Source organism: Zonotrichia albicollis, chromosome 2 (assembly GCF_047830755.1).
Source record: "Zonotrichia albicollis isolate bZonAlb1 chromosome 2, bZonAlb1.hap1, whole genome shotgun sequence".
Classification (NCBI taxonomy): Eukaryota; Metazoa; Chordata; class Aves; order Passeriformes; family Passerellidae; genus Zonotrichia; species Zonotrichia albicollis.
Genome location: NC_133820.1, coordinates 37,831,802 through 37,851,765, shown reverse-complemented (window position 1 = coordinate 37,851,765; position 19,964 = coordinate 37,831,802). Strand labels below are relative to the sequence as shown.

The window sequence follows — 19,964 nt, the reverse complement described above, 5'->3', positions numbered from 1 at the left end:
ACATGCTGCTTTGTGGGGCTGGCAGTGTGAGCCTTGCCTCAGACTTGTACTGTATTTGTACATCTCACAACGTGTTTCTGAAGTCCATTGTTAAGGTATTAAGACAGGCCAGAACAAGGCTGCTCTCATTGGGACCGTTGATACTGCTACTCTTGGAGCCAGGGTATTGAAAGACTATTTTCTTCTGTCTGCTACCACAGTCTCTAAATTTCTCACACGTTTCCAAGTTGACTCATGTTACTGTGGGAGCTGGTTGAGAGATGGGCAAGGTCCTAGTAGTATATAAAATAATAAGCTCCTGCCTTATCCAGTGTTTGCATAATCTGTGGAACATGAAGGAAATAACAGATGGGAGTTATATAGATGCTTCTTAACAGTGTTGCAGCTGCAGATGCAGGCTTTCTGTGTGAGTCGGGGAAAGACAAAGGCAGAAGAATCAGAATACTCTTTTTATAATTATATAAATATGAAACGTGGGGGGAAAGCATTTCAGGCCATTTTTGTAGTATAAAATACAAGTGTTTGTGCTGTTTCTTTACTGCATAGTATTGTATGCTCTCTAGGGTGCTCTGAGCCTGCAGCATTTGTGAGCATATTCACCATTCCTTGTCTAGTGAAAGAAGGTGTTCAGGTCAAAGTTGCTGCAAACCAACATTTTTGCTTGCTTTTTTCTTAGGCTTTTGGGCAGATCTGCTTACTGCCGTTCTTAATGAGGTAAGCATGCGGACTTTTCTCCTGCTCTGGGTTTCTTTTATTTCTTCTTTTAGGTTTAAGGTACTTGCATTGCACACTGCTTGTATTTATTAAAAAGAAAGCTGCATAATTTGATTGGAGAATAAGATTACTTCATAGCTGTTTGCTAGATTTTTTTTTTTTAGCTACTGTCATTTAAGTGGCTCTCTACAAGAAGAAATTAACCTTTTTCACACTCGTGCAGGTGCATAGAAACTGTATTCACCAGCTTTTCTTTCTGCTTTTTGTTTGCCTTTATGTCTCTTTGTCTTTGCTCTTTTGTTAAAGGACAGTCTTTTTTTCAAAGCCGGTGGCTGTGCAAATATGCTGTTCTTATCACTGATAGGGTTAAAAGAATAGTAGTAGTGGGGAAGTGAGGCCAGACATAAAGTTCAGAGGTTTTGGTAAGTTCTTTTTAATGATGTTCTCTATTTTAGGTCAGCCTTTCTTCTTTCTCTCATATGTGTTTTTGTTCAGAAACTGATTTCAAGAATACTTGGCGCAAGGGGTAAGAGGTTCAGGAACCTCTTCGTGCTTTTTTCATATAGTTTGCTCATGATTTGAAGGGTCATCTGTGCAGATCCCAGGACACTAGGAACTCTGTTGCCCCTGAATTTGACTTGGGATGTGGGCTTTTTGAGTGTTGGAGATTTTTTCAGGGATGGCCTAGAAGGCAGCTGTGAGGAGCAGATTCTCACAGCCTGCTTCTGTGAACAGCAGAGGTTCTCAGGTTATTTTTAACTACAGGTAAAAGTGACAAGCATGAAGGCCTTGAGAGCCTTGCACACCAGAGTTCTCAGGCAGCTTTCTCATAACAAGTGGATGTTCTATCTTTGGCTGTTTTGAGAAAGCAAGAATAATTTTGAGAACCCAAATCTTGGTATTGGAAACATAAGGAGGGGTTGGTATGTTATCTCTGACCTATTGTGAGCTCAGATTTTGCAATATGCATGAACTTGATTAACACTGTTATAAAAGGTGATTGATTGATTAATAAATGGGAGTCGATGCTGACCAATGCAAGGTGGATCATCTCCCTCCGACTTCAATATTTGAGCAAATCAAATCCAGGCAAGTGTTACTGCTGTTAAACTGCAGATCATTCCTGGATATCTGTGACAGGGTTTTGATCTCCTTGCTTTGTGTGGTCCAAGCTATGGATTTATGCTGCAATCTCCATTGTATTTGATTGCAAACAAACTGTGTTCAAGCAGGTCATGGAAAAGTCTGAAGAGGTGCTTGTTTTAACAGGATTAGTGGTTGAATGTATGGCTTACACTACATTCTCCTTTTATTTTCCTCTCCACTCCTGTCTTGTTTGGTCTGTGAATGAGAGGTCTAATTAAAGCGAATCAAGAACTTCCACCATTTCTTTCCCAGCTCGAGTTTACAGAGGCTGGCCTTATTTTAAAGAGTAGGAGGCTTTGTTAGGCGGAATAGATTTGATGCTGCCTTTAGGAAATATGTGAATATGTAAGAGAGATTAGCTTGTAACTGTTGCAACTCCCTGCTGTGAAAGCAGACTGCTAAGACAAAATGTTCTTGGGTAAAGGTTCCTTCTAACAGTCTGAAAAATTAGTCATAGTTGAGGTTGAAAACTCCAGCAGTGACTCTCTCTTGTTCAGAATGAACAACTTCTCGCTTATGCGTTCCCTTGACATTCACGAAGATCCCACGTTTATCCCGGAGGTTGCTGCGGGGGTTACAGAAGACAAGTCTGAGGCTGAAAGCCCTTCAGATGTTATCAAGCAGCTGACAGATGCAAGGTCAGTATGTGATGTGTAAGAGAGAAGTGGAAGAATACATGTGCTGGCACTGTTATGTTAGTGGGAAGCTGTCATTGTCAGCAATTTAGATTGAATTCTTGTTTCCATGCCCAGCCACTTGACAAAACAAATAGTGCTGTCAGTCATCTTGCCTTTTGTAATTTACAAATCACCAGTAATTACAAGCAATGTGAAAGGGAAAAGTCTGCCTATTGGGGAGAGACCAAATTCTGCCCTTACCAAGGCTCTGGTTGCACTATTAGAGCAGGTACACTTAGTGTTTGGCTAGTCAGTAAATAGATTCCTCTAATGACTTTACAGGAGTGCTGTTTCTGGCCTGCAGAGAATCTCAAAGAGAGCACCAGGTTTGCTTGGAGGAGGGGAGGAACACAGGTTCTAAAGAAAATGGTGCACAAGAAATTGGCTTTGTTAGTGATGAGAAATGGTCTACTGCTTATGTGCTAGAGCCATTGATTTGGTGTTGAAGCACTTTGCTTGTGTGTATCCTTGTGTGTGCTGCATCGTGCAGCACTCTTTCACAACACACCCAGATGTGCTGCTGGCTGTCTCTGGGTTGAACTTTTGACAGAGGTCCTGGGAGTAGATTCACAAGTATATTCTATCTAGGCTATGATGTAGTGGTGAGTAGCAAATGCAAGTCTGGAATACATTTTGAACAGTTTAATAATTGCTGTATTCAGTAGAAGTATAAAGAAACCAGAACATACTTAATAGTATTTGCAAGCGACCCCAACATCTGGGAAATGATTGGCATCTGACTCCAAGGCTTCAGAATGCTGAAAACTTGCTTTATTAAAGCTGTATTATATTACATGACATCTATATTAAAGATATACATACTATACTATATCATACTTCTAACTGCTGCTGAAACACTTGTAACTGTCTCCAGACCGACAGTCCACACAGCTTGGACCTGATAGGCTAATTAACATAAACAATTTCACCAGAATCCAATTACCAAATTCCTTCAGGTAAACAACCTTCCCAACACATTCCACATGTGCAAAATACCAGGAGCAGCAAGCAGAGATAAGAATTGTTTTTTCTTTCTCTGAGGCTCCTCGCCGCAATTCCCAGGAAATATCCTTGGGGAGTTGTGTCTGCTTGCTCTCTATAAGAGAGCTGCAGCTACACCTGCACCAGGCAGAACTGATCCCTGTGGCATCCCTAGTGTGCCTGTTGTCTGGCTTGTGTGCAAGGAGTGTGACAGAGTGTGAGCTGCAATGCAGGGGCTGGCAATCCACATGGTTTGCTGTGAGTGATGCCCAAATCTGCATTGGGCAGTGATGCTGAAATGTACAGGTCTGAACAAACCTGGCTGTGGTAGCTCACAGTTGCACCTTTTAATCCTTTCTTTTGCAGGTCTGATTCTGCTAGGAGCGGGTTTAGCTTCAAAGGGATCAAAGACTACCTGGAGTGCTACCGGTAGGTGAAGTTATGGTCTGGAAACAACCTGTCCCGCATGTTCCTCTGCTGTGGGCTGCCACTGTTCCACAGGCTCTCAGGCGTCTCTTTGTTAGCATTGTCCTTGAGATGCCATTGTCTATCACCACTTCCTGATGTTCTTTCCCTGTAGTAGAATAACAAAGGAAAGTCAGCTGGGAGAGCTGGCACAACTTTACAAGCCCCACAAGGATATTTAAATGCCATTTTCTTTGGCTTATTGTCAGTCTTGTCTGAGAGAGATTTCTACATATCTTGTTTTCTCAAACATGCGTGAGAAGTAGATGAAAGTTGATCTGGATTATGCAAGTTGTGCATACTGTGGGTCACTGATGAATCCCTTGGTTCCCCAGCTTCTTGTGCTTCTCTGAGCATGACACCTGCTTTCACCCAGTAGACGTGTCCAGCTTGGAAAGAGCTGAAAACACCCTCCTGACTCTGGGGCTCCATGAGCTGTTGGCTGCCTGGGAATCCTCGTTGCCTCTGGGTCATGTGCCAGAAGTGGAGCCCTTGAAAAAATATTCTTGCACCCTAGAACTTGTTTCTCAAGGGCCACCTCTGCCTGCAGGCTGTGGCATTGGAGCAGAGGGCTGACACTGCAGTCTGGTGTTACAGGTGCATCTTGGCCACAAAGCTTTTGTGTCAGCCAGAGATGGTGTGTTTGTGTTTCACACAGCCTTTGCCAGGAGGGAGGGAAGGTTTATTAAAGGTGGGTTATGACAGTACTGCTGGCAGCCCCTTCTCTGTAATGAGAGGCCTGCATAAAGGGGTGTGACCTCTTGGTCTTAACATACTGGGAGTTTCATAGCTTTCAAGCTTTCAGGAGCTTGAGGACTCTTAAGTATACCTGTCAGCTGTTTCTCTCTGTTTATCTGTCTGGTGGTTCAGGAGCATTTGGGTAACTCTCCTAGCTTTTGCCTCTCTTCTAAAGAGCACTCAGTGTAGGCAAATTCTCCCCTTATGGAAAAGAATTTCCTGTCTTGATGGTGTCAAAAGTGTTCAAATCATCACCACACAGAGTTTCTTACCTGATTCTTGCTTAAAGCTGTGACTGCTGCCATCTTGCTGCATGGGAGACGAATCCTGTGAGGGAAAGTCTTGTAACAAAGTTCCAACTTCTCCTGCCCTGTAGGAGTGGGAAGCTGACACCAACCCAGGTGGCCAAGAACATCATTGCCATGTTGGAGGACTGTGACAAATCCACGCCACCGCTCAGAGCCATAGTGCAATGGGACCAGGAGCAAATAATGCTGGTAATGTCTCCCTCTGGTAGGCAAGGGGCCTCTGCCACCCCAAACATCCATTAGAAGGGCCAATATGCACAGAAAAATAGGTACATTTTTCCTTACTCTCTGTGTAGAGGACTACAAACAGGTTTGCTTTCCTTTCTGTCAAGAGAGGTAGCATTAAAGCAATCTGTTTCCTGCTGGATGACTGTTTCTAATAGGACTTCTCTGCTTATGTGGCATCCATTAGTGTAGATGGTTCCAAGTTGTAGTTTCCCACCAGCATATGGTGGAAGAAGGAAACTTTGATAGACTGGCCAAGAAAGCCATTTTTTATATCCATTCCAATACTGATGATGACCTTCAGCTCAGCTAAATATATATATAGCATATGCTTTATGCTTTTTCTTTTTCTCTGTGCAGATGGCTGAGGCCTCCACTACTCGTTACAGGAATAAGTGTACCCTGTCTTGTCTGGATGGCATCCCAGTGTGCCTGAAAGAAGAGTTCAAAGTGGTGAGTTTCCTTGTCTAGCTGCCAGTTCCTGCTGCAGGTGGTTAACCTGGACAACTCACTGTGACAAGGTTTTGAGACCAGCTTCTCAGCAGAAGCCTGAGAGTATGTTAGTAATGAGGGGTTGTATGTGGGTTTGTAGTGAGTAGGATTAACAAGTTTTGCAAGGTGAAAAGAGATCTTGCATACAGCAGACGTGCTCCATATCTTGTGCTGATCTTTTTAATCCACAGGGAGTAGAAGGTGGGTGTGGGAAACAGTCTTATGATGAAATGAGAATGTATAAAAGCATCTGTACAGTGGGTGTAACTGTCTGTATTTCTCAGGCACTGATTCTGCTCTACTGGCAAAACATCTCTCTCACCTTAAAATACATGTGCCAGAAATACATAAGTTCCTTTAAAAATTCCTACTGATGAAGACTTTTACCTGTGGCCTAACAAGAGCTAACAGTAAATACTTGTGGCAGTGCCATCAGGCTGTTGTAGGCTCTGCAGAGACCTACCCCTGTGGTGGGAGTCCTGTTTATGTACAGATTCTTCTGTTGCTGCCTCAAAGTAGAGTACTTAGCATATCCTGAAAATAGCCCATCTGTTATTTTGGCGTTCAGCTAATCTTGATGCCAGGCTTCAGAGCATGCAGATCTGAAATGTTGTAGCTCTGTCCATTGACAGATGGAACACAGAGCTGTGTGCCATGGGGCCAAGGTGATCTTCAGCCTCTGGGCATGGCAGCTGCGTTGCTGCAAGGAGGCAGCCTTTGATCATCTGCATGTTTCTGCTTTTCTGTATCACGGTGTGAAAAGGACATCTCTGTGTGGGAGAAGGACCAAATATTGAAGGGTCAAGTCCTGACATACACCAACGCAGGACAAGTTGAAGAGTGGCGCTCCCTAGCCCTTGCTTACCTCCTTGTCCTAATGTCTGGGATCTGCTGTGATGTTGAAGCGTGCATGTGCTCCTTTGCCAGGGCTTTAGAATGAATAATTGAGTGTCTTGTTGCTAAGGTACCTTACCATCACCGAGTGGGAACAGTGTATCTTGGGACACAGCCAGAAACAGAAGATGCTACAGTGGCCAGGAAGCTGCGAGAGGCTGGGGCTATCATTATTGGGGTCTCAAACATGCATGAACTAGGGACTGGAACAACTGGATGCAACCCTAATAGGTAAAAATCCCTGTCTTCTCTCTTCTCCCATTGTAGAAATACCTATTACTGTCCGGAACTCACAGGGAAGGCTACAAAAATAAGCATGACCAAACCCTGAGGGTATGAAAACCCAGTACTGTACATTTGAGGGTTAGAGTAGGTGTGGAAGCCTGAAGGCTCCTAAAACCAAAGGAAGGAGAGGCTCTAAGTGTTGTCTGCTGAGTAAGGAACTTGTCAGGCCTTACAGGCCTGGAGGTGTGAATGTTTATAGTATGAGTGGTACACAAAAGCTGTGACAGAAAACAAATAAATACTCATGTAATGCTCAGCCCCAGTGATGGCTGAAGGCTTAGAACATTGAGAGAAAGGTACAGTCATCTCAGGAGAACAGTGGCTTTACTTCCTAGCTAAAGCAGGTTCACTGAATTTGCATTACTGTGGTGAATTCTCCAGCTATAGCCAAGCTGAGAGCTCAGCTCCAGAGCAGTAGTGCTCACAGCCTCGATGAGCCTTGTGTAGAGGCACACTTGGTGCATGTGCAGCTGGGTGGAGCAAGGGCTCCCCCTCAGCTGCAGCAGCGTGCCAGCATTTCCAGCATTTCCTCACCGTGGGAGGGCGGCTGGATACCCAGTGGCTTGGCAGGGCTCTGCTGGCTGGGGCTGTGGTCAGGCTGGAGACATGGGGAGCTGCTGCTCAGGGATAAAGGGCAGAGCTGACTTATTTGTCTGTGAGGGTTGCTGGCCACCAACTGCTCCACCTTTTGGAATTGCATCATGCACTGTGGCAGGCAGTAATGGCATGGTGCCATTGCCAAGAGAAGAGCTGAAGTAGCATCTTTTCTCTTGCTTTGGGCCTCTTTTGAGTGGGCTGCTTATGCTCACAGGAGATTTGACTCTGAGGCAGAAGTCTTTTATGCATCCTGTTTTCTAGGGACAGGCACTTTCTGAGATTAAATGGCTTCTCTTTACCAAGAGATCAGAATCCCTGAGCTGTGTTTCTGGATCTTTTCCTGCCCTATAGTGCACACAGTCCTCCTAAGAAAAGGTTTAACAATCTTTGTCTGCTTCAGGTACCACAAGATCCCTAGGAATCCCTACAATCCTAACCACTTCACAGGTGGGAGCTCCAGTGGGTCAGCAGCAGCTGTAGCAGCAGGTAGGTGGTCCTAAGTGGAGTTGGTGTACCAGAGTACCTCAGGCATTTAGTTTTTATGGGGGGGTTGGGTTTAGCAGCTGGAGGGAACTTGTAGCTGAACAGAGAGCTCTGTGTGCTGTCTTGGATACAGCTGCTGGTAGAATGGACAGGGCAACATGTTGTGTCTCTGATCACAGGCCAACGTGTGGGTTTTTTGTAGGTCTCTGCCCCGTGGCTATTGGCACAGATGGAGGAGGCTCTGTGAGGATTCCTGCTTCGTTCTGTGGTGTGGTGGGGCTGAAAGGTAGGGCCCTTTAATCATGGAGGGGTGTGTGTTTGTCTTGTTTTCTGTTCCAGATAGAATGCCACAAACAAGTCAGACACTTATTAATTCCTGTGGAGTAAAATTTGACCAGAGAAACTCTGAAATATAGCACCCTGAGAGTCATGAGGGTTAGCATGGCAGCATGGAAGTGTTCTCTACTCTCTGTTGAACACGTGTTCAAAAAACCTAACTTACTTACATCAAATACTAAACAAAATATGCATGCTGCTCTTCCTTTCTACCCTTTCTGCCTTTAATCTGAGACCAGATACTCAGCCATTACTCTCTTTCCATCCTTCACATGTGGTCAACTTGATGAATCTTGATTCATCTGAGGAAGATGATGATGATAACAAAATGCTAGTGGTCAGAAAGGTGATATGAGTACTTGCAGAATACAGCTGGTGTTAGGCATGAAGTTTCACCAGTGAAGTGGGTGAGACCTCCCATGGGGTGCTCTCTCCTGCTCTTGATAATCCTGTTCTTGTCTCCCCATCCTCCACACCACAAATTCTGCTTCTGCATATTTAAATATAACTATTCCAAAATGTCCCTGCACATATTTCCCCTCAACTAAATAATTTCTATGGAGGGAAACCAGTTTCACTACTCACATGTTTCACTGATGAGACAGACAGGGGTCAGCAGAACAGGGTACTGAAGGATGAGAGACTGGGCTCTGAAACGGCAGACATAAAAGTGACTGGCAGGGCGTTTGCTGTTTACCCTGGGTGCACCAGAGCCATGTAGGTGGCTCTTCCCAGTGGCTGCTGATACCCAGCTAAGTCCCATTTCTTGTTCTCCAGGTACCTTTGGGCGCATCAGTGGTCATGGCAGCTTGCCACTCTCCTACTCCACAGTCAGCGTAGGTAAGAGGACTTGTGCTCCACTTCAGGGACCTTGCTGTGTGCTGCTCTCTCTCACAGGGGAGGCAATCTCTGCCTAGAAAAGACGTGGGGAGGAAGGTACTATTTATCTCTTGTCACTTTTTTATTTATAACTGGTCTCTTTTACAGGCCCTATCTGTACATCAGTGGCAGATGCAGCCATTGTTTACAGTATCCTTGCTGAGCCAGATCTGCTCTATCCATATGGTAGGTGAGCCCTCTCCCTCCCTGAGCCCAGATGCTCTCCCTTCCTAGAGGCATCTTAGAATAAAATGAGGAACTCTTCTTTGTTCCCTGCAGGACTAAAACAGCCCAAAGCAACCCTATCTGACATGTGTGCTCCTGACCTGAAAGGCTTAAAACTGGGAGTGGACTGGACGTTTTTTAAGGTGCCTGGTTTATCTCTTATCTTTCTGCTGCTTTGCAAAATAAGATTTTAAAGGAGCCCAGTGCATTCATTAACTGGAAGATAATACACCCTGTGTGAAAACATCAACATGGAGATATTTTTTTCTAAGGCAGAGTTTTTGAGTAAGAGTCTGTTGGAGGCATGAGGAAAGGTCATGACTGCTGCTTATTCTATTGGAAGCAATGCTTCTGAACTGATAACAAAAGGCAGTTAGTTTAAAATCAAATGAGGAAAAGGAGTGTATCCACTCGGTGACAGTGCTGTAGCTGCTGAATGTTATTTCATGATTCCAATGTAGAAATGGGGCTTGCAAGCTAATGCTGCTTGAAAATTGTAATACAGCCCCACAAATGTACTCAGGATTTCTTCCTGAAGGTAAAAAAAGACTCTTACTGGCTCTGGCACAGTGCAGATGAGGAGTATTCTCTGCTCTGGAAAAAGTGACCTTTCCTTTTTATTAGGGGTGTGACCTGCAAGCTGTTCTCTTGCAACATGTGACCTAAGACCTGTAGGACTGTTTCACTGCTGTTAGGGATAGGAACAAGGAGAGCACCACGAGGACTGAAGTCCTGGTGAGTGTGCTCACCAAGATGAGCAGTTACTAAAGTTCTTTCCTCTTATTCTTTAGGCATGTGATGCTGAAGTCCTGTCTGCCTGTGAGAAAGGTAAAGAGGGAAAGTCTGTAAGTCTCTTATTGTGCCAGATACTATGGTGTCACTTCGTGCTCCTCTTGTGTATGCATTAAATAGCTCTTGCCTGAAGTCCTTAAAGGCAGTTGCTTAAAGGAATCTGCTGGATGAACAGCAGTAACTTTGTATTGGGAAAGCCCCCCTGACTGCTGAGGGTTAAAAAGCTCAGCAGTTGTAGGCCTGTCAGATTACAATAGAATAATGCAGTCCAGTGTGCTCAGCCTCTGTGTGTATAAAGACAGATCTGTGCTTGGTAATACTTACTCTGCAAGCTTTAATGGTAAAAGACTTTTAAGAGAAGGCCTTGTTTCACAACATAATGCTCAGTAGTAATAGAGTACTGGGTCTTTGTGCTATATCCAGTCCTCTGGTATTTCCTTGAAATCTGCCAAGTGGTGCCTCTAGGGTGCCTTTGTCAGAGTTTAGACTAAGCAAAATTGACCCTGGTGAGTACTTGGGGGTGGAGGAGAAAGCCTCTATAATGCCTGGTATAGTAGTTGCATTGGAGCTGAGTATTCAGGCTTTGCCTGGATTTTCTTCACCCTCCTTATTTCCACAAACACAGTCCTACATTTATAGAGTTTTCTTAGGAGAAATGGATCCGTAAGCAAGCTTGGGTATTTATGAAGAAGCTAGGGTCACAGAAAGGAGAGGATTCTTTTCAGACTGCAAAAGATTCACTTTTCTCCAAAGTCTTGGTGTTCAGCCTTGTTAAAATGCATCGAGATTTAGTGGCTCTGTATTGTTTACCTGGTCTCCTGAGCATTCCCTGATTCCTTTCCATTATGGTTCAGAAGAGGCTTTGAATGGGATCTCTTGATGCTAAATAATCACTTCATGCTGATAGAACACTGGTCATGTGAAGTGCTCAGGGAAACATTGTCAGTCCTTCTACTCTTTGGCTTGACTGGGAGGCTGGAGGGGTGAGGAGAATTTGCCTGAAATAGAGCAGGTAAGTTAGGAACCTGTCTGCAGCCCCTGCCCTGTTGGAATACTGAGATGTAGATAGGTTGAAAGCATTTCCCTAGGGGAAGCAGCTGCAGCTGTGCCTGCCACACAGTGCACTGAAAATGCTTGCCCTGCAGTGGCATATGGGGTCTCTCAGTCTGCAGGGGTTGGGGATTTGCAGCCTTTCTGTGAAGTCTGGAGAACTCAGGGATGCTGTCTCTGCTTTACCTGTCCTGTACACAGCGGTGAAGCACCTGCAGAGTTTGGGAGCCAGTGTGGTTGAAGTCTCTCTTCCAGAGATGGAGGAAGCCCGAGTGGCACATGTGATCTGCATTCTCAGTGAGATGAGGGACTTCCTGCAACCTGACTTCAATAAACATTTCCATGAAATGGTAAGTAGCAGCAGCTTGGAGCAGTGTCAGTAGTTGTTCTGACTGATACAGATCAAATGTCATGTCGGTGAGATACCTGAGGTGCTCCTGCTTGTTCTATGACAAACTATCTGCTGGAGAGCTACTGGTATAGAAGAGCAGACCTGGAAGAGAACTCCTGGGCTGTCACAGTTCAGTTTTCTGCAAGCAGAGCCTTGATCAGTTTTTTTCTATTTCAGAATTTGGAAACTCGGGCTAGCCTGGCCTTGGCTTGCCAGTTCACAGCTCTGGATTATATTAAGGTAAGGAACATACTGAGATGAAGGCTGAAGGGAGGCACTTAGTGAAACTGTAAAGGTGGGGTAGGGGCTTCTCTTAGCCTCCCCACACGCATGGGAAGATGTCACCCAGCTTTATCTGTCCTCTGCTGTGAGAGCATGCTGCATGGTAGGGCACCACAGAGGACATGCCACCTGTCCTGTGCCCTGATTCCAAATGGTGGGAATGGTGTGTTCTTCTGCAAAGGCAGAGACGCTGATGGGCAGAGTCTGCCAGCATGAAACATGAATTTTGTGAGCCAGGAGGGCCCATCAGACAGTATTCTCTCTGCTTGCAGGCAAATCGACAGAGAACTCGGAGCATGAGATTTTTGCAAGAGATCTTCAGCACTGTGAACTGTATCCTTACACCAGGTATTGGCACTCTTGGCTACAGAGACAGTCCTCAACAGCTGTGTGGTGCCTTTTAGGAGCAGTCACTTCATTAACTTCCCCTCCTCAATTTTGAGAGTATGACTTTTGTGCACTTTGCTGTGACTTGCATCCTTAGAGGATAATGCAGCCTGATTAGAGACACCACTGTGTATTTCTAGACTTAGTGGTTATATCCATGGCACTGCATCAGGTTGCCCAGAGAGCATGCAGAATCTTCATCCCTGGGAATATTCAAAAGCTATTTGGACATGGTCATGGGCACCCTGCACTTGCCAACCATTCCTGAGCCAGAAGGTTAGACAAGATGACTTCCTGAAGTCCCTTTCAAGTTCAGTCATTTTGTGATTCCTCCACAGGTGTTCCTTGCACTGCTCCAAGAATTTATGAATCTGACCTCTTGACTGGGAGCAGTGATATGACCTGCACAGTCTGGTGCATGAGGTAAGGAAAATGCTACTTGCACTACAGAAACAAATGTTTGGGAACAGCTGGCAAAGAAACTCAGACTGGAAGGTGGGAGAGATTAATCATAGCTGCCTCTACCAAAAAAGGATGAATTTGCTGCTGTCCCCAGGAATATTGATGACAGCTTTTTCCCTCTAGGTTCATGCAGCTTGGTAACTTCACTGGGATTCCAGGCCTTGTGGTCCCCATTGGATATTCTACTGCTGGGCTCCCAATTAGCCTCCAGGTGAGTATTTGCTCTTTGTGAATGCTGAGGCACAAAATCCCCAGCTGGCTTTGTCCTGAAGCATCACAGCCAGGTCTGTGCTGTTCCACACAGCTCACTTGAGGAGCTGTTACTGGAAGTAAAAGCTTTAATTTGAGGGTGATTTGCCTCACTCCTAAATGGCAGAGGTCTCTGGATATCTTTGAGAAAGATTTCTCTGTCTCCCTGTCGACTTGCATCAATACCCAGTATTCATCGCTACCCTTTCCTCTCTTATGTCTCATTTCTGTAACTTCTTTTAAATCCTTTCCCCTTGAAACAAGTCTCATGTAAAGGAAGGATCCATGTCTTGCAATTGAAAGTCACACAGCTGCCTTTATCCCAAATACAGTGATGCCATACTTACTGGGGTAAAAGGAGAAAACATCTTTTGAGGATGTTGAGGTGGGGGGAAATTGTTTCCAAGACTTTCAAGATCATCTGTATGATGCTACTTTTTTTCATTCATCCTTCTCATTCTGCCTCTCACCTTCTTCCAGGTCATGGCAAAATGGTGGGATGAAGCTGTTCTTCTGAGGATTGGCCTAAAGCTAGAGCAGTTCCGTGACCAGACCAAAAAACCATCCATTTATTATGACATCCTGGCGTGATGGAGCAACCAAGATGGGGAGCAAGTCTGGTTTTTTCCTAGTCTGACCTGACCAAGTATTAGAGTGAACTTGTTTTCAGTGATCATCAGAATAAGGCATAGCAGCAGGCCCATCTGAGGAATGGGGACAAACCACTGATCTAATCAGGCACTGAGGCTGAGCAGACATAATTTCTGCTCCCTGCTTGGTGGATGGTCCAGATTATACTAGGGAGACTAACTGTGCTAGCTAGTTGGGGTTTTGCCAACAGGGGAAGCTGCAACTATCTTCTACAATTTCTTCCCATGTAGGAGTGCTGTGTATGGGTGGAAGGCAGTTGCATCTGCAGGACTGCATGCAGGCAGCTCATACTACTGTACATGGCAAGGTAGAACCTTACCCTTCTAATGGTACTCCTCCTCTTCCAGTACAGAGCAAAGGTACTGTTTCTGAAGGGGAAAGGCAGCAAACACTGCCTAGCACCTTGGAATGAGGAGGATCTTAACTCACCTGCACTTAGGCAGTGTTTGTTTTGGCCCTGTACTCAGGCACTGGGTACAAAAACCCAGCAAACCATAAAGCCTGTAGCTAAGGAGGTGCTGTCAACAGTGCAAGGTCAGCCCAACAGCTGCACGGTGTCTGGGAGTGCTCACTGCCCCAGAGTCCTGCCTCTCTTAAATCCTGGCATGCAAGGGAAGGAAAAGCCACACCATGAACCCTCCCTGACTCCACCCCAAAGCCCTGGTGCAGTGTTTTGGCTTTCTTTTCACATCTCCATTTCCCAAGCTAAGCCTTTTCTCCTGCTGGTTGCTTATATATAAGCCTACTATCAAATGGAAGAAACCACTGGATAATGCTATGAAATACTGTTTAAGGGGTGCTGAGCCAGCTATGAGAAACAGGTGGAATTTCTAGGAAATGCTACTGAGCTACTGCAGAATTGAAGCTGGATGCAAGAAAGGTGTTGCACAAAGAGCAAAAGAGCATATGCAGCAATGAGCCTGCTCTAGATAAGAAGCCAACCTTCTCTTATCTTTAAATTACTTCCTAAAGTAATCAAGGTAGACATGGATAACTACATACAGTATGACATGACTGTAAGCCACCATGTTGTTTTATTGAAAGGCTTCAAAGTGTAAATTCCCTAGTACCTTTGTCCTGCCAGCAACATTAGGGCCATATGAAAGAAGAGACTTAGGAGTAACTAAATCTAAGCATTTGTGTTTATTTTGGGGTGAATGCTCAGAGGCATCCTGAGATTGTGATCAGGCTGCTGGAGCAGCTGTCCTACAAACAGCAGAGATCACTGTATTGTTATGTAGCTTGGAAGGAAAGAAGAAACACAACGTAGTTGCAGTTTCTCTTAAACTCGGTACTGTTTTGGAATTTCTTTTTCCCATACCTACATACTTCTTAACCAGAGCTAGCACTTTACTAATGGCTGAAGTTGTCAGATGGCATCTGAATCCAAGAACATTGCATTGCTGTCCCCTGCTTAATTACCTAAGTTAAAACATCAACTCCCACCATCAGCTATCACCAGCATGCACAGTTAATTGTATGGCTGATAATGCTTTTTATCTTGAATGGGATACTGCCACAACTGTTTTTTCACTGGAGTTTAGTATAGCTCAGCTTTAGGAAGAACAGTCTCAAAGCAAGGTATTTCCGATATTATTAATGATAAGTTATTAACACTACCAACATAAATTAAATTGAAACTGATGAGATGTACTGCTTAGCAATAAGGGAGTTGGTAAGTTTCACAAGAATAAATTTCAGCTAGGAACATTTCTGCTTGAAGGAAATAACTGAATATTTCCTAATACAATGGTATTACTCAAGGAATTAAGAGATAAGTGTCTAGAATATTCAGTTATGATCCTGCTAGATAAACCTATTTATTTCAAATCCCTTTCTAAATGCCACACTACCATAAAATTCTAATTTCAATATTTAGTTCATTCTGTGGGCATGGTGAGGGAGCTCAGGTTGCTAGGAGGAGAGATGCTAAAGTAAACAGTTAGTTTTTAAAAATACCTGCATCCTCCTAACAGTGGGAAGAAGAAAGAACTGAGTTTTTACTGGCTGACAGTAACACTGTTTCCTCCCTTTGCCTAAACATGTTTCATCAATGCACATTTCCAGTGCAAGAATTTCCTAGGTCTGAGGTCACTAAAATAAACTTTACTCATCCTGGTGAAAGGCCCCTGTGTTTCCTTTTTTCCCCTGCCTGTTTATCCAAATTCTACAGCAGACCAGTTCCTAGTTACCAGCAGTTGTGTGAGCAAAGCAGACACAGTGACCACACACACAATCCTGTTGCTTCACATAGATATATGTATGGGTATAGATATACTGTATATACACATGGATTTTTTTTTAATATATATATATATAAAATAACACCTTGTTTATAAAGCGACATTTAATTGCCACTGGTTCCCTTCCCGCCCCACAAAAACAATAGTATACAAAATATAAAATATTTTAAATATTTATAAACGTTGCAAGAAAAAAATAGAACTGTACGAAAATATTTTTTTTCTGAGGTTCCCTCCTGCCCTGTGGGATGAGGAAGAGAAGGGGGACACGTCTGGCTGGCCTAGTGTGCCTTGAGTCCATAGTTGTTAAGTGGGTACGAGTATGCCCTGCCTAATACTATGCGGTCCCGGAGGAGCTTAAATAAGACATAATAATTGCAGAAAAGGATGAGGGCCATGGAGAGCGTGTGGTTCCACTTCTCTGAGCGCAGCAGGGAGTAGAGCTGGTAGCACACCACGCTGCCTTCGATGAGAATCAGCAGGTTGAGCAGCCGTAAGGGACGGTGAAAGAGGAACTGCAGGGGAAGAGTAAAGAAGGAGAGATTTGTCATTTGTTGCTGGGTTGAAGTGAGGAGGACTATGGACATAATGCTGTCAGGGACCACTGCAGGGCAGAAGCAGTGCTTGTGCTCCAGCCACCACTAGCTGCTACTTAGGGAAAACAGTAAGGAACAAGGCATGTAGAAGTGGCATTTTGCTCGAGAAGGGGAAGTGGGTGAAATAAACCTATTGGCCTGCTGACACACTTTCCCATTTCCCTGAAAGGTGTTAACTAGAACCCTCTCAGGGGAATGCCACTGGCTGATAGAGCTGTGGAGAGCTGTGTCACCTCAATGAGAAAGCACTGACAAGGCAGCCGTGGCTCCCACCTTGCCCAGAGGTCGCTGTTTGACAGAATGGGTAAGCCCCACTGCTGCCAAAATGTATTTTGATCAACAGCCCCAGGCTGTCACGGAACACTGAACTCTCTTGTGCTGCAGCTGGGTTTGAGCCTCTCCTCCCTCCCACAGTGGTAAGGCACCAAGCAAGAGAAGAGATACTTGCATAAAAGCGGGCATGGGACACGTCTGAAGGCACTGCTACGTTGTAAGGCCCAACTGCTTTATACAGGCACCGGCTCCGTCGCACCAGAACTCCCTGTGGCCATATTGTGTTTTCTGACCAGCTGTGGGGAAACAATGCCAGAGTGTCAACATCTGTGCTCCCAAACCCCTGAACAAGGGTTCACAGGAATGGACTGCATCTTGAAAAATACCAAAGCCTCTGCCACAAGGACATGTCTTAGCTCCCACTGCAAAAGCACAGAGGGTTGATCACAAGCCCATTCAATGGACTCTTAAGTAGTATGAACAAATGGCTCCCAGTGCTGGAACCTTGTCCACTGCAGTGGAAGGAGCCACCCCCTGCCTCTGCTCAAGATGCTCTCAAGTGGCCAAGAAGAATCTCAACATTCCTTTCTGTGAGGGAACCAGCAGTGACTGGAGGACCTCAGCTCTCTAGAGCAGCCATATCTGTTTTCAGTGAACAAGGCCAGTAGAGTTGCATGGGGAGTGCAGACACATCCTCAGTAGGTAAACACTGCTGGTATTTGCTCATCCACCATAACATCTCAGCCCCTTGCTAGGCATGCAAAGCCCTTCCATCCCCACACTCACATGTGCTGTGGAGCATTGCTGTAGGAGCCATGTTCTAGTTTCTGCCACTTGCCGAGGTGGGAGGCAGACCTGTGGAGCAGGTCACAGTACTTGGGGGGTAGCAGCTGCGTGGTGAGCATGACAAAGGCATTGATCCACACCATGATGAGGTGCTCGCAGGACCAGCGCATGTCATAGTACTGGGTGCTCTGCAAAGAGACCAGACAAGAACTTGGCACCACTGTCACAAAGCAGAAGGAGGATGACAGGGACATACTGCAAGTGCATCCAGCAGACCCACACCACACGTTACAGGCATGCGCTTTTGGACTGGTGATTTCGGAGGGTTACGGCTTAGGAGGCGCTCAAGGCTCCCTTCTCCTTGAGCTGCAGGAGAAAGGGCAGGGGATGATGCTGCAGCTGGTGCATCTCCTCCTCCAGCAGCAGGTAACAAGGCAGCTTGCTTGCCACAGAACTGCCCCAGGAGCACCAATTGCACCAAGACTGCTACATGGATTGTGGAGCCCTGCCCATTTCTCTGCACGAACTGGAGCTTATTCAAGTTAGAGAAATGACAGATGAAAAAATATAACCCCCACACTGACAAGAGGTTCTTGGATTTAGTTTGCCAAGCATCCTAGTTGGCTCTAACAGGCTGGCCACCAAAGCCTCTGATCCAAGCACTCAAAAGCCACGATGTTGGATCTGAGACGGGTAACAACAGGTTCTCTTTTCTAGGAAGAACACAGCTATCCATCTGCCTAGGACAGGGGGTGGGAGAAGGGGAGTTAGTAAGTGGGGTGATGGGACTAGAGGTGCATCACATTTATGGCAATACCTATCTGCCAACCAGGAGCAGTACTAGTGCACTCCGGATGCAGCCATGCTCCGCTATCCGGGCTGCCAAAGGGGAGACAGAGAAAAGGGGAATTAACCAGGAATCTGGCCTGGCAGCAGTTCACACAACATTCAGAAGGAGACAGTGGGCAGGGGCACAGAGAGAGCCAGACAACAGCTACCTTCACAAAGCACAGTGGCAGGAATGCCACGTAGTAGGCACTGAAGAGAGAGTTGAAGAGAACTTCCTTGATCCTGCGGTTGAAGTCTGCTTTTAGACACTCCACCTCATTGCGGATGAGATCTGGGGAAAGGGGGCAGCTGTGGGTGGGGATAGATGTAGGATTATTGAACTGTTCTCTCAGGGATTCCCACAGGAGCGAGAAGAAGTCTTTGACCAGGCTGCTGACAGCTGAAGCCCCATCATCCGCCACCTGGTCCTGTACCAAGTAACCACAGTCTGCAGGTAGAGGCTGTGCTCTGCTGTCCTGGTGGAAGCAGCACAGAGGGACGTAGACACCAAACCTGCCGGGAAGGAAAGAAAAAAATGGCTGAAATAACAGTGATCCTAATGGGGGGCACCTCCCCAACAGGTACTGGCCCTGACAAGAGTGACAGCACATAGAAACTCCCCACTCCAGAAGCTAGCAGCCAACTCTTCTCCCCACTAAAAGGCCAGAGGCTGCAGCTTCAACACCTGTGCAGAGATGTTTTTTTTAAATCCCATTTGCAAAACCAGCAGTCCCAAAGGCTCAGTTTTCAAGTGGCAGTAAAGGCCCCTCACATAAACAGCAGCTGAGGCAATTCACTTCATCAACTCTGTGCCACCTCCTCACACCTTCCCCCAGCCACTCCTGCTTCCTTTTTAATCCTAAATCAAGGAGACATTACAGCCATCACTCTGCTTCCCACGGTGGCTCATGGCACCCCCAAGCAGCTGTGCCCCTTGCCCAGAAGGTTCAAAGTGGTGTCACTCACGGGTAGCCCAGGAAGAGAAGGTTGAGAACAGAATGGCTGCGGAAGAGGTTGACCAGAGTCCAGCAGAGCACCCATCCACAGAGGGTGAGCAGCACCAGGCGCACCATGTAGCACATCAGCGATGTTGCACCCACCTGAGAGGCCTGCAAATGGAGAGGAAACACTCAGCAGCCCTATAACAACCAGTGCTAGAAGATGAGCACAAGGGGTGCTTGCAGAGGAGGAGCAGGGAGAGGGTGCCAGGAGGTACTAGAAGAGGGATAGGTGCCCTCTTCCTCTCAGAAGCAGGAAACTGATTCTCTTACAAACATAAATGCCTTTAATTTTACTAATGATTGACAGGATCCAAAAGATTCAAATAATCACGAGTTGTGGGGCATCACTAAAATAGGGCCTTTGAAGAAAAATTCAGAGCTGCAAAGCAGAAAAATATTTTTGCTCAAGTCCCTTACTGCTCCGATGATAGCCCAGGATAGCCTGAAACCCATTTCCTCTCTCTCTGTTCTTTAGAAGGATCAGGTCTCAGCATTGTGAAAATTTGCAGCTGAGGGAAAAGAAGATGT

The 19,964-nt window shown here is 45.6% G+C and overlaps 2 protein-coding genes across 4 annotated transcripts in view; one reads left to right on the top strand and one right to left on the bottom strand.

Annotated features, from left to right (window-relative positions):
- The window catches only part of LOC102070001 (uncharacterized), a 17,744-nt gene extending 1,277 nt beyond the window's left edge, over window positions 1-16,467 (top strand). Inside the window, exons 3-20 of the mRNA XM_005486119.4 lie at window positions 677-714; window positions 2,358-2,498; window positions 3,885-3,947; window positions 5,098-5,218; window positions 5,615-5,707; window positions 6,711-6,871; window positions 7,923-8,008; window positions 8,208-8,291; window positions 9,119-9,181; window positions 9,329-9,406; window positions 9,500-9,588; window positions 10,237-10,273; window positions 11,489-11,637; window positions 11,856-11,918; window positions 12,233-12,308; window positions 12,686-12,770; window positions 12,933-13,020; window positions 13,539-16,467. Of these exons, the coding sequence (XP_005486176.2) occupies window positions 677-714; window positions 2,358-2,498; window positions 3,885-3,947; window positions 5,098-5,218; window positions 5,615-5,707; window positions 6,711-6,871; window positions 7,923-8,008; window positions 8,208-8,291; window positions 9,119-9,181; window positions 9,329-9,406; window positions 9,500-9,588; window positions 10,237-10,273; window positions 11,489-11,637; window positions 11,856-11,918; window positions 12,233-12,308; window positions 12,686-12,770; window positions 12,933-13,020; window positions 13,539-13,649 (1,626 nt within the window). The 3' untranslated portion in view covers window positions 13,650-16,467. The remainder of the gene's footprint in view (window positions 1-676; window positions 715-2,357; window positions 2,499-3,884; window positions 3,948-5,097; window positions 5,219-5,614; window positions 5,708-6,710; window positions 6,872-7,922; window positions 8,009-8,207; window positions 8,292-9,118; window positions 9,182-9,328; window positions 9,407-9,499; window positions 9,589-10,236; window positions 10,274-11,488; window positions 11,638-11,855; window positions 11,919-12,232; window positions 12,309-12,685; window positions 12,771-12,932; window positions 13,021-13,538) is intronic.
- Window positions 15,015-19,964, bottom strand: part of TMEM39A (transmembrane protein 39A) — a 19,918-nt gene continuing 14,968 nt past the window's right edge. For all 3 annotated transcript variants that reach the window (XM_005486120.4, XM_026792874.2, XM_026792875.2), the window contains 5 exons: window positions 19,402-19,544; window positions 18,606-18,948; window positions 17,608-17,795; window positions 16,997-17,117; window positions 15,015-16,467 (listed from right to left, as the gene is read on the bottom strand). In XM_005486120.4, coding sequence (XP_005486177.2) covers window positions 16,234-16,467; window positions 16,997-17,117; window positions 17,608-17,795; window positions 18,606-18,948; window positions 19,402-19,544 — 1,029 coding nt within the window. In that variant the 3' untranslated portion in view covers window positions 15,015-16,233. The remainder of the gene's footprint in view (window positions 16,468-16,996; window positions 17,118-17,607; window positions 17,796-18,605; window positions 18,949-19,401; window positions 19,545-19,964) is intronic.